The sequence below is a fragment of the Poecilia reticulata genome, linkage group LG15 (genome assembly GCF_000633615.1).
Source record: "Poecilia reticulata strain Guanapo linkage group LG15, Guppy_female_1.0+MT, whole genome shotgun sequence".
In the NCBI taxonomy this organism is placed as follows: domain Eukaryota; kingdom Metazoa; phylum Chordata; class Actinopteri; order Cyprinodontiformes; family Poeciliidae; genus Poecilia; species Poecilia reticulata.
This window is the reverse complement of record NC_024345.1, coordinates 18,311,139-18,326,632: the sequence shown is the minus strand read 5'-3', so window position 1 is coordinate 18,326,632 and position 15,494 is coordinate 18,311,139. Positions and strand designations below refer to the sequence as shown.

General features: G+C 40.4%; 1 protein-coding gene across 16 annotated transcripts in view; it reads left to right on the top strand.

Moving 5' to 3' along the window:
* Positions 1-15,494, top strand: part of dst (dystonin) — a 112,865-nt gene that overhangs the window by 52,353 nt on the left and 45,018 nt on the right. For all 16 annotated transcript variants that reach the window (XM_017308845.1, XM_017308843.1, XM_017308842.1 and 13 more), the window contains 5 exons: positions 41-148; positions 250-348; positions 6,476-6,622; positions 7,904-7,992; positions 8,081-8,189. In XM_017308845.1, coding sequence (XP_017164334.1) covers positions 41-148; positions 250-348; positions 6,476-6,622; positions 7,904-7,992; positions 8,081-8,189 — 552 coding nt within the window. The remainder of the gene's footprint in view (positions 1-40; positions 149-249; positions 349-6,475; positions 6,623-7,903; positions 7,993-8,080; positions 8,190-15,494) is intronic.

Genomic DNA, 15,494 nt, shown 5'->3' with positions numbered 1-15,494 from the left:
ATATTTCAACTAACTTTTAAAATTTCGCTTAAAATTCCAGGATTATGAGCTGCAGCTAATGACATTCAGAGCGATGGTTGACTCCCAACACAAGTCCCCTCTTAAAAAGCGGAAGATACAGAGCTCCTCTGATGCCATTCAGCAGGAGGTAAGACTGGATTTGGATTTTATTTACAGTGCAAAATATTTTTTGCTTTTGTATTTTCTGCACATTCACACATTTGTCTTTGTTGGGTTAATTTCATGCAGTTCATGGACCTCCGAACCCGCTACACTGCTCTTGTGACTCTTATGACCCAGTATGTGAAGTTTGCCAGTGAAACACTGAAAAGAGCCGAAGACGAGGAGGTGAGCTGGTTTCAATTTAAGGATAACATTTATTTATAATGTTTGAAAAAAATGCATCCCGTTCTTTAGTTGCTCTGGTTCTTGCAGCTTCTGGGGCCTCTTTTGTTCTCCTGATGCTGACACCTTTTTTGTCTTTTCTTCTGAAATGAGATGCATGGTATTTAGTTTCATGAATCTTCTATATGCTTTACTTCTCATCCAACTTGACTTCTTGACTCACAGGGTCATCATGCTGGCAAAGAGAATTTGCTTCATTGAGCAAAAGAAGCAAAGAAAGTGCATTCGTGTGTAAAATAGCTGCATGTGTGCTGGTGATGGTGAAGTGGGTAGAAACATCTCGAGCATTCTTGGACAGAAACATTTTCAAAAATCTCTCTAAGAGTTTGTAAAGCAGTTTCTAATAGCATTTGCATTCTAGAGATTTTAGATGAAAGACTCATATTTATAATTTTTATCTACATCTCTTTTTTATTAATGTGACATTCCATTGACTGAAATATTCAAGTTAAAGGCTGCTACTTTTCTAAATTGTCCAGTGTGAGATTATGCTGCTGCAATAAAATATGGGTGGCGAAAAATGTGCATGATGTATTTGCTAGTTTAACAAAAATAATCAGTAATCTGTTAAGTTTTTTAAATACAATATACTATTCACAATATGAACTAAATTAGCATTCTCTTGTAAATATATATATTTTTTAAATTTCAAACTCTTAGAGAGATTATTTAAGAGCATAGTTGCGTATTTGAGGTAACCATGTCTATTTAAATGTGAATCTGTGGATGACTCATTTTTTTGCATTGTAGAACAGGAGGGCTTTCGAAAGAGCAGAGGATGCAAAACGGACAGAGAGCATGGAGGTCCAAAAAGCCAGAGGGGAAGTAGAGATTAGGCAACTTAAGGAACGGATCCAAGAACAGGAAGTTTTGCTTGCAGAAAGGGAAGCACAGGTGGAGAAGCTGGAAGTAGAACTAGAAACACAAAAGAAGATTGTTGGGGACTTAAACTTTCAGAAAGCAAAGCTTGAGCATGATGTCAGTCAGTACTACACTAAGTTAGACATAGTGATTAAAGACAAAGATGCACTTGAGCAGGAATTAAAACACACCAAAACTTTAATGGAGCAGTCGGAGGCCACCTCTTCTCTGACTCAGAAGAAACTCGAGGAAGTCTTAAAGAAAGAAAACGATGCACAGATTTCTGACCTACAAAGAACAGCAAATGCGCAGGAAGCAGTTTTAGCAGCAGGGGAGTTGCAGAGTAAAGTTCCAGCTGAACGCAATGATCAAACTGCAGAGTCTTTGGGACTTGAGAGCCAATCAGAACTGGCCACCCAACTCGAGGGATCTGCAAACATATTGCACGATGTCTTGCAGCAGAGACTGGATGAACTATCTCAGGTCCAGAAAAAAGCAGAGATGGCCGAGGAGAAAGCACAAAGCTATAAAAAGCTTCTGGATGACACCAACAACAGACTGAAAAAACTGCAGATGGAGATGGAAGGTGAACGGGCCCAGACCAGACAGAAGTCGGATGATTTCCATCAGGAGATGCTGAACATGAAAAAATCCATCTCTGAATTTCAGGAAGAAATCAGATCTCTCCAGAGAGCAAAGTCCTCATTGGAGCAAAGCACCTTTTTCCAAACCACTGAAGTAGAAGGCCTTAAAGAGCAGCTGAAGATCACCCAATCGGAGCTGCAGAAGAGAAGCTCCGTAGAGCAGGAGAACTCCTACAAGATCAACAACCTAGAGGAAGAGGTGGCTTCCAAACAGTCAGCCATAGATCAGCTGAAAACAAAATGCAACGAGTTGATGAGGACGAACGTTTCGTCTGACAGCGACATTCGAAGTCTTCAGATCCAAATGGAGTCGATGGAAAAAGAAAGATCATTCTCTGAACAAAAGATACAATCTTTAAAGAATGAGGTGGAGAGCTGGAAACAACAGCTTCAAATCTCGAAGGACGAGAGCAACACGGTGAAGAGATCTGAACATGCCCTGCAGATCAAATACAAGAACCTCGAGGCAGAACTTCAGAGGAGTGAAAACATTACGTCTCAGCTGCAGAGGAAGATCGATGAGCTCAAGCAGATGAACTTAGAGGTGGAGCAGAATGCCAAGAACGTGAAAGCCAAACTCGATCAAGTGACGATGGAGATCGAGAGCAAGGACCAGCAAATTAAAATCTTCAAGTCACAGACAGAGGGTGCTAAATCACAGGTTAGAATTATTGACGAGGAGCTAAGTAAGAAAACGCAGACCATTCATGAGCTTCAAATTAAATTGCAAGAACACAGTGAGGAGACAAAGACCATCGCTGATCTGCAGCTGAAATTAAAGTTCCAAAATGGAAAAATCATAAATTATGAGAAAGAGGTAGCAAACCTGAAGTTAGAGCTGCAATCTGTATTGGCCGAGAAAAACGTAGTAAATCAGAAAGTTCACATGCAGAAAGCTGAAATCAATGATTTGAACGAGATGCTGAAGAAAAAAAATGTGGAGCTGCAAAAGGAATCTGATGACAGCCAGAAACATCTGCATAAACTTAAAGCTCTAGAAGAAGAACTTCTACAACACAAGCACAGCTTTAAAGGAATAACTAACAACTCTGAAAAAGTCATAGAAAAGCTAAATCAGGAAATGTATACGCTTCAGAATGACAAGGCAGCAGTGGAGAGGAAGGTAGAGAGTCTGAATGTTAAACTTTCAGAGGTTAGCTCCGCAATGCAAAGAACAAAAGATGAACTAGCTCAAGAGACAAAGGAAAGAAAATCGAAAGAATCTAAAATTATTCTGCTGGAGACTGAAATTCAGAGACACAATCTAACTATCAAAGAAGTCATGTCCAGTTCTGACAAATCCCAATCAAATCTGCAATGTGAAAACACAATCCTGAAGAGGGAGAAATCAGAGGCGCTGGAAGAAAACCTCTCTCTGGGAACAGAGCTCAGAATGCTAAAAGACAAACTGCAACACACCCAAACAGATGCAGAGATAAAGAAAAGAGAAAACTTTACTCTTCAGCTGAGGTCCCAGCAGATGGAGGAACAGCTAGAGAAATGTAAAAAGATGCTGGAGGAGCTAAAGGGTAAACTTGAGCTCCAGAAAGAAGGCTATGAGAGGCAGCTGTCACTTATGCAAGCAGAAATTGAGAAGAAAATGCTTTTGTTGCAGTCTGAGATTGCTAAGGAAGGCCAACAGTCACAAAGCAGCGAATTAGCAGAAAAGCTCAACAAATATTTTAAGCAAGATGTAAAACTGATTAAAACTTTGCAACACACCACAGTAGAATCAAGGCAACATATGGACAAGGAGCTTCAGTTCAAAATGGAGAAACTGCAGCGGGAAAGAACAAAGCTTGAGCAAGACTTGTTGAAAGCAAAGTCTGAGATTACCCAACTTGAGGACGATAAACTGAAACTCGCCTCTAAAATAAGTTCTCTGAAAAGCCTCTGCAATCAGCAGTCAATTGAGAGAACAAAGTTTGAACAAAAGCTGTCGGATAGCGAGCGCAATCTGTCTCTGAAAGAAAATGAAGCAAGAGCCCTACGAGAACAAATAGAGCTGTATGTGCGAGAGGTGAAAAACCTGCAGAAAACTCTGTCGACTCTGAGAGGAGCGGTGACGGAAACCATCCATCCAAAAGTAGCAAATGACAAAGCTGATCTGTTGAAGGCAAATGTTCCCATGGAGAAGAAAATGACGACAGTCATCGAGGGAGCAAAGAGCAGAATGGAGGATGAAACTCTCAATATCAAAAAGGTATGAAGGAAGCTGCTGTGTGAAATTTAAAGATATTTTACTAATTTAAAGGAAATTTAATACTGTGCATATTTTAGTTTTAAAAGTGAACTTTTGTCTTTCATAACTGAAGCATTCCTCTAATGTCACATCTACAGATGGAGAAGATGGAGAGAGGAAACGTTCTCGAAGGAAATAAGCAAGTCAAGGAAGTTGCCCCTCTTTACCAAACCCCCAATATTCAAGCAAAAAATCTGCATCACATTGCTCACAAGAGTAACATTTCATCTGATCTTCCCAGCTCAGTCAAAGTGCCAGGATACATGGCTCTGTGTGGACTTAAAGACCCAAGGCAGAATGAATGCAACATCAGTAAGACAGGCACTTACCAAGTCAGAGAAACCCATGAAGCCATAATCACATCTGAAAAAAGTACAGGAAAATCGTATGGAACACGGGGCACATCAACTTCCCAGAAGCACCAGGAGTTAATTGGGAGTCCTGATATTCACTACTGGATCAAGCATCAGCTTCTGGATGAAGGGGTTTTACGAAAGTTAGAGATGGGCCTCCTCACTGTTGAAGAAGTGCGAGCATCACTTGTCCATCGCACTGATAAACCTGCCACGGTAGCTGGACTTTATGTAGAGTCGAGTAAGAAAAAGATGCCCTTCTTAGAAGCAGCTGCGAAGGGCTTTCTTGCAAAGACATACGCTCTTGAGTTCCTCGAGGCTCAGGCTGCAACAGGCAGTCTCGTGGATCTAGCTACAGGAGAAACGGTGTCCGTTGCAGAGGCGCTAGAGAAAGGCATCGTAGATCTAAGCATGAAAGAGAAACTGATGGAAGCAGAGAAAGCTGTTAGTGGCTACATCAGTAAGGGCAGAAAACTTTCTGTCTTTCAGGCAATGGAGGAGAGAATTATAGATAGATTTAAAGGCAAGAAGATACTTGAGGTCCAGGTTTCCTCAGGAGGGTTATTTAACCCAGAAACAGGAATGAGAGTCCCAACTTTTATAGCATTGAATGACGGCCTCTTAAGCAAAGAGACTCAGCAGAGTCTGCATGATCCGGTGAGCAACCCAAAAGGTTTCCACAGTCCTGACACCGGACAGAGGGCATACTACGATGAAATACTCAAGACCTGCTTATATGACATCAACGGCAGTGTGTTTCTTGTCCCGTTTGGAGAGAGACACTTGACAAACACATCTCCCATGAGTCCTCATAGAATGTCAGTCGTCAACAGCAGCTGTGGATCAGAAATGTCCGTGTACGAAGCCTTCAAGGGGAAACACATCAACAAGAAGACCTATCTGTTCCTGTCTCAGCAGGAAAGCAACTGGCAGGAAAACTCTCTGGTTGACCCAAGCGGAAACTCACGTCACTTCATCGCAGATGCCAGAAGTGGGCGACAGCTTTGTCTAGAATCTGCTTTAAGTCAAAGATTTCTTGAAATGTCTGAGTTTGAAAGCTATCGCAGTGGTCTTTTAAGCATCTATGAGATTGCAGACATCATATTTTCAAGAAGGGTTGTTGTGGAAGATGTTAATAGCCCCATTGCCGGTCTCTGGGACATCACTAGGAAGAAGAGGCTCTCAGTTCTTCAGGGTCTTCAGCAGGGCGTTACTGACAGAGTGACGGCATTACGACTGTTAGAGTCCCAGGTCTGCACGGGGGGAATTTGCGACCCTTCAACTGGGGAGAAACACACACTCTCTGATGCTCTGAAAAGAGGTCTTTTAGACGAGGCTCTAAAGCAGCAGCTCCAACAGTTCGAAGAGGCATTCAACGGTATTACCCACCCTCAGACTGGGAAGGTTTTGTCTGTTTTCCAGGCTGTTCAAGAAAACCTCCTCCCAAAGGATGTGGTTTTCCGCTGCGCTGAATTTCAGCTCTTGACCGGTGGACTCATAAATCCTGACTCAAAGGACAGAGTCTGTCTTGAAGAAGTGATTCAAAGCAACTTTGTCGACAAGGCTACAGCCACTCTGCTCAAAGATGAGAAGTTCCAAGCTCAAAGCCTCACATGTCCCAAGACAAAGAGACGAATCACATTCAAAGAGGCGCTGGAAAGAAGTGTGTTTGACTGCCACACTGGTTTGAGGTTATTGGAGGCTACAAAAGTTCATGCATTTGGGGCCAAAACAGCATTTCATTATCTTTGTGCGTTTAAGTAAACATCTTGTAAATGATATATGACAATATGACTTTATTATGTTTTCCTTTTGTTGTTTTTTTTCACACCCATATTTTACTGCTATGTTCGATGTAGCCGATTCTTCTGCTTCGTGGCCAAGTTGTAAATAACTTACTTTTCTTATTAACAATGTTTGGTTATTTGAAAAATTAAGTCTTGCTGACCGCCTGCCTGTTTTAATTGTAGAGGTCTGTTGATGAGGAGAAGCGAGAGCATGGTGATAAAGTTAGCAAACTGTTGCACTGGATGTCCGATGTGAAGCGGACCGTGAACAATGACGGGAATGGTCCGAAAGATAGTAATGCCAACACAGATGCCTCAAATAAACACCAGGTAACTCGTGTATATGTTGAGGTGTATCCTTGATGTCACTGTGTGATTTACAATAAAAACCACATACATAAGTTATTAGTGGTTGCAGTAACCTCTTTTGGGTTAACACTTGTTTGATAATATTAATTGGACTACATGCTGGATTAATCCAATCAACTTCCACACAATAAAAACCGTTCCAGAAGTTGCACAAGCACTCATATATATGAGAATGTTTTCACTGCCAATCATTGTTACAGTCTTATAAACACATTTTAAATAAAAACTCAATGCAAGAAATGAAGGAATGACATCTTTAAAGAGTGAATTGCACAAATTTTGTTTTTAAATCTTATTTATTTTATAATAATTGTGAGGGCATGTTGATAGTGGAGGCAATGGTGATTTACCTTAAAGTAATTATTTGTTAATGATGTTGAGTTATAAAAAAAGAAGTTAAGAAAAATAATGACGAAGATTTGAAAACTTCCTTTATTCCTGTTCTAATGAATAAAATTAGGAAAATCTATGTGCACCATTAATTCATAGCATCCATTATTTTAATTTACCAACATAATGCATTGGATGACTGACCTGTTTTTTTGCGAGGATACAAACATCATGGTTGGCCCTTTGTAATTACTTTGCAATGAAAGGTTATTAGCTAAATTATAAGATTATTTTTGATTCTCCTTTTAGTCAGTGTTTATGTCATTTTTATGTGTGACTGAGATTTAAAATATGTTTGGACATTGCCTTAAGATATATCATAAATTACAACTCAAAAGGAACCTAGCAATGATTAGGTTCTAATGATTTCCAATTTTCTTTGAGGCCCTGCCTGCCAATTTAGATATTGCACAATTTTCTTTTTAAATTGGGAATACCAACATTTAGCACTGGAGTATTCACTATAACACATAAAGTGTTAAAGTGTCTGATAGAAATGTTGGTTTTGAATCCAAAGAAAAATGTTACAATAAAATGTCACTTATCTTTAGATGCTTTTTATTGGATTCAATAAAAATCAGGCACATGCTGATTATTACATTTATATGCTCTTTCTTTTATTTAAATCACATTTAAATTGTCCTACTGATTAGCAATCAGTATTGATCAAATTAAAATTTATGTTTGATTCCTGCATCTTAATAAAACTTACACAATAATATTTAAACTGTTTAAACCCCATATTTGAGATATAATTGTGTTATACTGCAGTTTATCATATTCTCTGGTTAATTACACAATTGCAGACTGCTTTTTATAATATGTAAACATTTACATATTTTATGTTTTTAGGTTTCAGTTGAAGAAATGGCCTCCAAAAAGGAGCAAATTGCAGAAGCAGTCAGGGCCACACAAACAATGCTGAACAAACATGGTGACAAGTAAGTGTTAATGCTCTGATATTGCATCTTTAATACTTTATCCACTGTGGAAACTCAGCTGTTCACTCTTATGTTCTTCTCTTCACAGGATGTCAGAGGAGGACAGGATGGAGACCCAGGAGCAGCTGAATGCTCTCACTCAGGCCTACAGTGAAATCTCTCAGCAGTGTTCAGATCAAACGGCCTCTGCAGAAGAGGTTGGGTTCTAGGCTTTATGTCTGACTGCATCTGTTGCAAATGTGTCCTACTGTTTAGATGCATGTATGAACATGACCTGCTTTTCCTTATTATAGTTGGAGCAGTTTTCTCTTGCACTTCTGGTATGATATGTGTTTAGCTGGAGTCCAGAGTATCTGAGTATGCTGTAAACATGCTTCACTGCGCCAGCTTTGGTCTGAAAAATTCTCCACCATTCGTGTATTTCAGCTCTCGTAGGGCTCAGTGTCAAAACAGACTTGAGTTTTTTAACCTTACAGTGTGCGAACTAACTAACTCCACTCCTTTTTGCAAGATGTCGGACACCGCAAACGCATGTTAGCTTTCAGTGTGTTGTGCGTCACTCTCCAGTTGTAACCCTGTTGCAGTCTTGCTCTTCTGCACACAATATTTTAACCATGTTTGTGTGATGGTGAGTATAGATTTTGTCTTTCTGGTACATATTTTAATCCATATTTACAAAGAACACATACAGTTCCTTAAAAAAATATTCTTACCCCTTAAAATGTGTCACATCTTGTGATATAACCACAATCTTCAATGCAATAATGCAACCTTTACTTCCTCTTCATGGTTGTATTGATTTATCACATAAAAATACCCCCAAGGTTTGTGGTTGTAGTGAGACAAAATGTGAAAGATTCAAAGGAGTATTAATACTTTTCCAAGGCATTGTATGTGGAAGTCAAGGCTAGTGGAGTTACTGGCTGTGTTTCTGTTCTTTTTACAGGATTTAAAGTCATTCAGGGCCGGAACCACAAGAGGAGTGTTTGATCACTTTGTTTCTGCCACTCTCCCGGACACGCTCGCAGACTGCAGCCTCTGTTCCTCTGAGCCTCATATCCAACTGGACTGGGATGATAGTGTCCAAAGCAATCACATCCACACATCAGCACTGCAACATTCCCCCCAGTATGAATCAAGCAAGTGCATACAAAGTTCACACATTTCCTCTGTGTCTCTGAGTGATGTAGCAGCAGCTAGGGAGGCTTCTACCAGTCGGGATCTGTGCATGAGGATAATAAAGATAAATCAGATTGACGACGGATTGGATGCATCCTACACAGGAGACATGCTGATGGTAGAGAGGGCGTTCCAGTGTGGGTTGATTCCTGCCTCTACTTATTTAAAAATTCTGGAAAGGCAGAAAGTTATGAGAATTTCTGATGGTTTGTCTTTCTGTGAGCCTGAAGAGGAGCTTAAGCTCAACGAAGTTCAAGGCCTCGTTCTTGGGTGCCTCGGTAAAAATGAACCGCCTCCCTCGGGGAGGAAAATTAACCCGCTGAGGTCCGAGGGTGAATCAGGATCAAGTGATCAGGTGACCACATTGGGGTGCGATGATTGCTCTGGGAATGTTCACAACAATGACGATGTGAGGGTGGACATAGCAGTTCAGTGTGATTTGATGAGCTCCAGCAGCACCCTCATAGTGTTGGGACACCAGCAGCAGTTTATGGGACTTGTGCTGCCCCCTACTGGGGAAATCACATTGAACTCAATGCTGCGTGACCATCAAATCACCACCAGTGAGTTCACCAGCACACTGCTCAGTAGTCGAGGAAAAATAGCTGCCATTTACATTCCAGGGAGCTCAGAGATAATAGAAATCAACTCTGCTGCCAAAGAGGGTCTGATTGACAGCTGCACAGCAGATATGGTGAGATCTGTTGAAATTCCTGACTCGCTGCCTGACTTTGAGCACCTTCATGAGACCTATTCGTCGTGGCTCATGTATAAAATACTTTCAGTGGATGGACGGCATCGTTCTGCAGCTGTTCCAGATCCGACCTCTCCCTCTCCATCGGAGGCAGAGCAGCTGTTCATCTCTTACTTGATGATGAACAGCTACATCGATCTCAGATCAGCCCAGAGGATTTTGATTCTTGACAGTCAGTGTCAAACTTTTCTTCAAAATTTTACTCGCTTTACTTTTAACCCCAGTTATGATTCGGAACAGGCAGATGTACAAATGTTGCTCATAAATGAGGAAACGGAGCAAGTAACGGAAAACCCACAGAATCATTTTGATTTTATTTATGATATCAATTGCCCAACCACCCCTGATGAAAACTCTCAACATGAATCAGAGCTGAATAATTTAGTCTGTCAGGATAATAAAGCGGTGACTTGCAAAGAAAAAATTGTCACTGATGTTCAACCTCTGAAACAAGATTTTACGTATGAACTCGTACAGGTTAATGGCATTGAACCTAACGTAAACAGAGAAACTACTGCTCATTTCAAACGGGCCACACAACGTTTCCAGTGTGGCCCCGGGAACGCTGACAGTAACAGCCTTGATGACACAGCTTCTCTAGAGACACCATTGCCTCCGACGTCATACTCTGCAAAGAGTAAAAATGCTGATTCAACATTTAATTATGAATCTGCGATAAAGTTTGATCAAGAGGCTCTGCCAAATTGCAATGCAGAGTCACTATACAGAAAATCAACAAATGCTGATATAAGCCAGTCTTACTTGTTATGCTCTTCTAATATGATTGAAGGTGAGAAAAACTGTACCCTTCGGGTTCATATTGACCAAGTGGAGGAAGAGGGTAATTTTACTGACCCCTTGGGCTCTCTAAAGAACTTTATGGCTGTAGAGGCTGTACCAGAGCTAAATACCATCCAGTCAGACGAAGAAATCGGTGCGCTAGGACTCGATGAAGACACGTTAGACCTGGAACAAATAGACATTTGTCAGACAGAACAGGAGAGAGTAATAGTGAAATCTGATTGCACTATTACTTACCTCAATGCATTGAAATTTGGATTAGGTGAAACTGAGCCAGTTGCCATGAAGCTAAAATCCTGCTCTTTCTCTGGAGAAAATGTCAATTCTGACACCTTCGAGGGTCATGCTGTGAGTTGGAGTCAGATGTACGGAGCTGAAAACGTGCAGCTGCAGATGACGAGGGGAGCGGCTGTCATGGCGCTTGATTTACCAAATGAGGAAGACAATAAAGACACTGAGGATACTGATAAAGAAGGAAATGCAGGAATAATGAGTAATCAAGCACACTGTGGTGAGGAGTCCGAGGTGATCTCACCTTCCTCTTTGATCCCTGTTTCTGGAGACGTTGTTTTTCTTACAGACACTCTGCCTTTGACGGCTAAAGACTGTGACTCACAGGTTTCACTCGACGGGCAGCTGACAGGCGGAGCTGATGTCCGCGGTTTTGTCGAAGAGTATGCTGCTCCTGTGACGGAGTCAGACTTGTCGAATATAAGTGGCATGAGCACTGACTCACAAAGCCAGCCTCAGCATGCAGCATCAGTCCCATGTTGCTCTGATAAATCTAAGAGCCAGCCCATTGATGAGCTTCCCATTGAAGGGAATGACTTCCAAACAGAATCTCATGCTGTCAGTGAGAGTGAATTAGGGACAACTGCATCATTGTGCAGTGATTTCTGTTTAGAAACAGAACGCGACACAAACATTGCGCGCTCATATTTAAACAGTGAGCCAGCTCAGAGTCTTCACCATTTGCCCTCTTGGAATTTAGTTGAAGGTGCATTTATTTTGGCTTCAGCAGATAATGGTATCAGTGAAATGAATCGTGCAGGAGCAGCAGGCACATGTGCATCACCTCAGCCAGATGTGCTTCATTTAACAGGAGATGTAAGGACTGAATATCAACCTGTTTGTAGTCAAATCTCTCAGGGAGTGCGCGCTTCTCTTTCTGACACACCTGCACAGCAATCAGACACCCCTCCTTCCAGTCATGAATGTGATGTGGAAGATCCATCAAAGACTATCAAGCATTCATTAGAGCCAAACGGCAATTGTGGAAATGAAATTAACATTAAAACAAACCAGAAGAGGCTTTCTCCAGAGAAGCAGCACGATGACACTTTTGTGATCTCCAGCAAGACTGTGGAGATTTCGGTATCAAAGCAGGAAAAAGTCAATAATAATGTAAATGTGTCCTGTTTGAATCAAACATGTGAAACCTCAAACATTCACTTGAGGCAACCTGAAACGGAAGGATTGGGATCTGATCGTCAATCGGAGAGAGCTGCTGATCTGCCCAACGGCGGCGTTACATCCTCTGTTTGCTGCTCAGTTCAGTCCACCAAAGCCGTAAAGGTTTTAGTAGATGAGCCGGATGAAACCCAACAAACTGAAGACAATCTACAACCTATAGAAAAAGATATTTTTCAGGGAATAAATGAGAACAGTGCCTCAGACCTTCTCATGGATATGCTGAATCAAAACAGCAGCGACACCAGAAGCTCAGAACTGACATGTGAGGAAGATGAGGCCTGTGAAATCAAAGAACAGGACAATCCTTCGAATATCCAGCTGCAGCTCCTGCAGCTTTTTAAGACGGTCTCTTTGAGCCAAGACTTTTCAGTGCTTCAAGAAATGGTGGAAAGCCTGAGCAGCGCTCTGGGTGGAGACACTCGGGAGGAATGGCTGCGCACGTTGGAGAGCATCAAGGAGGAGAGCTCTGAGGGAGAGGATGAAGAGTCTGCAAAAGATCCAGGCATCTGGGATCCTGCTGAAGGGGCTCGCCGACCGTCCACTTGGGGGTCCGACAGCTCGGATGTCTACAAGGTTGAAGAGGTCAAAACTGAGGTAGAGTTTGTTTTTTTGTTCACCTACAATCTTTTACGGATTGTTTTGAGATTTTATGTGATAGGCCAAATTATACGTGTTTTGTTAAAGCTGCAGTTGCAATTAAAGTCACTCTTCATCCAGAGACGGAATGTTCTCGCCTAACTCAATCTTAGTCAAAACTGGATTTGTGTTTATCAACAGCAGTTTTCAGGTCTGCCAGAATATTCTCATTTGGATTAGGGTCTGGACTTTAATTGAGCTACTTTGCTTTGATCTAAGTAAGTTATTCAAGCTCTGGCTGCATGTTTGGGATCAGGGCTCTGCTGGAAAAAATGGATCTCTGCCTCACTTTCAAAACATTCACAGCTTTTAAGAAGTTTATGTTCCATGACTGCATTTATATATTTGATGCCTTCTTATTAAATCTGACCAGCTTTGCTGCTGCAGAAAAGTACCTCCACAACATTCTGCAGATGTGCATCAGCGTAAGGGATGCTGATTATAAATATCCGTCACTCTTAGAATATGCTTTGCACAAAAACATTGGAAAGATGTGTATTGCTTATATAGACAACTATGCCCTGCTTTGTTTTTGCCACACACAAAATCACATCACATAAAATCCTTGTGGAATACATTTAGATTAAATTTTGTAATGTGATAAAATTAAGGTAAAAGAATATGGCGTGAAGTTGCTCTTACACTTTCTTATTTTCCACAGTTGTTCTCCATTCAAGATTACCTGGAATGTGTTGGCAGACTGCAAGATCATGCTGATGTTGTAGAAGATGTAAAGAAAGACCTTTTGATGCAGGCGCCCCCATTTCACAACATGGAAGGACTGCAGATCCAGCTAGAGGAATGTCAGGTCAGGCAAAAAAAAACAAAAAAAACACGGGAAGTACCAACTTTCAATATTAGAATGATCTAATATTGATATCAATTTTCATAGATTTTTTTTATATAAAAAGCTAATGCTGTTTATTGGTTTGTTGACATGAACCGTTTTTCTTCTAGTCTTTAGAAGCTGAGGTTTCTAAACTGGGCAGTGTCCTAAGAATGGATTTGGAGAAAGCTAAACATCTCTTAAACTCTGCTGACGACGACCAAATTCCCAAACAAATTCACCAAGATTTGGCCTCCACATATCTGCACTTGCAGTCAGATTTTACTGCTGTCTCCCAAATGTCTGCAGAAAGGCAAAGTTCTTTGCTTCAAGTCATGGAAGCAGAGAAGGTCCGTGTTAAGAAAGGAAACGATTAAAAAAACAAAGTTAGGCAACAGCTAACCAAGCATATAACCATTTTAACTCTATATTTCAGTCACAGTTGGAGTCAACATACCAGAAACATCTCGGCGATCTTCTTAACGTGACAGACATGCTTCAAAATAACTCTGAGATGTGGGATGTGGATTTGACTTCATGTGATGTAAACACGTTGAAGCATATAAGTCAGCTAAACATGGTACCTTTGTAATCTAGTAACAAAGATGCATCAATACATTAGCCAAAATTGGAAAAAAAAACACCTTAATCTGTTGTTTTTTTTCCACTTCCAGGACACAAAGAGTCTTCTTTCAAAAGAAACCAGACTCAAAATTGAAGATATTACATTTGATATCCAGTGCTTCATTTCCGAGAATACTCAGTTTCTTAGCCCAGCTCAGAGCAGTTACCTCCTTAAGTTCCTCACCAGCACACAGCGAGCGTTCAGGGAGCAGACAGACAAGCTTGCTACACAGAGGAGCGCCTTAGACACCCTGCTGGACGCTAAAGAGAAAGAAAAGCAGGACGAGGCCTGCCTTAGGAACCAGCAATTAGAAAAAGAAGTAAAGAGAACACTGCAACATTTAATAGACACAGAATGTAGTGATTTGTATCAACGTTAAAACACTCTGTGGAATATATTGAGAAATATCTTTAAGCAAATAAATGACACATTTTAATTTACAGAATAAGTACTTGTTGAACATCTTTCATCAATTATGGCAAAAGATATTTCAGATTTTTTTTCAGTAGTAAAAACAGAGTGAAAATCTGATTGAGAAAGTAATAAAATAAAGAATACAAATAATACTTTTCTGTTATTATTATTACAGATAATACAGATATTACAGCTATTATTTATATGCACATTTCTAATGTGCATATAAAAGTCCATATGCCAACTTTTATGCCTCAAGCAAAATCTTACAGTACAGTTGTGTAAAACTATTAAGGCAAGTCACTACATTCTGGCTCTTTTTTGTTCTTCTGGTTTTTAATATGTGCATGCATCTGTGTAATTATTGCCCCTAATTGCTTGTAAAAACTTTTTGTTGTTTTATTTTTATACCAAGGTTATGATTACTTTAGAAAAAATCCAAAGGGCATTAACTTTGGGGAAAAAAAAAATCAAAAGCACAAAAGAGCATAGACAAAGAGATGCATAAAACCTGAGTGCCATTGTAAAAACATCAGAAAAACACAACTTTGACCTAAGACACAAGCTACAAGCTAAAAATAATCTTTTGAACTGGCTAATAACAAAAGCTGAATGTCAAAGATATACAACTGGCTAAAAGTTGCCTTCACCCTCACTTCAGTTCCACCGTCCAGTTTACTTTTATTTTGCTTTTGAAACACCAGATACAAAATTTAAGCTAAAGCTGAGCATCACGTACAATTGTCTTTAATGTCAGTCTCAAGCTTATTTAATGAATGATAAAATGAGACGTC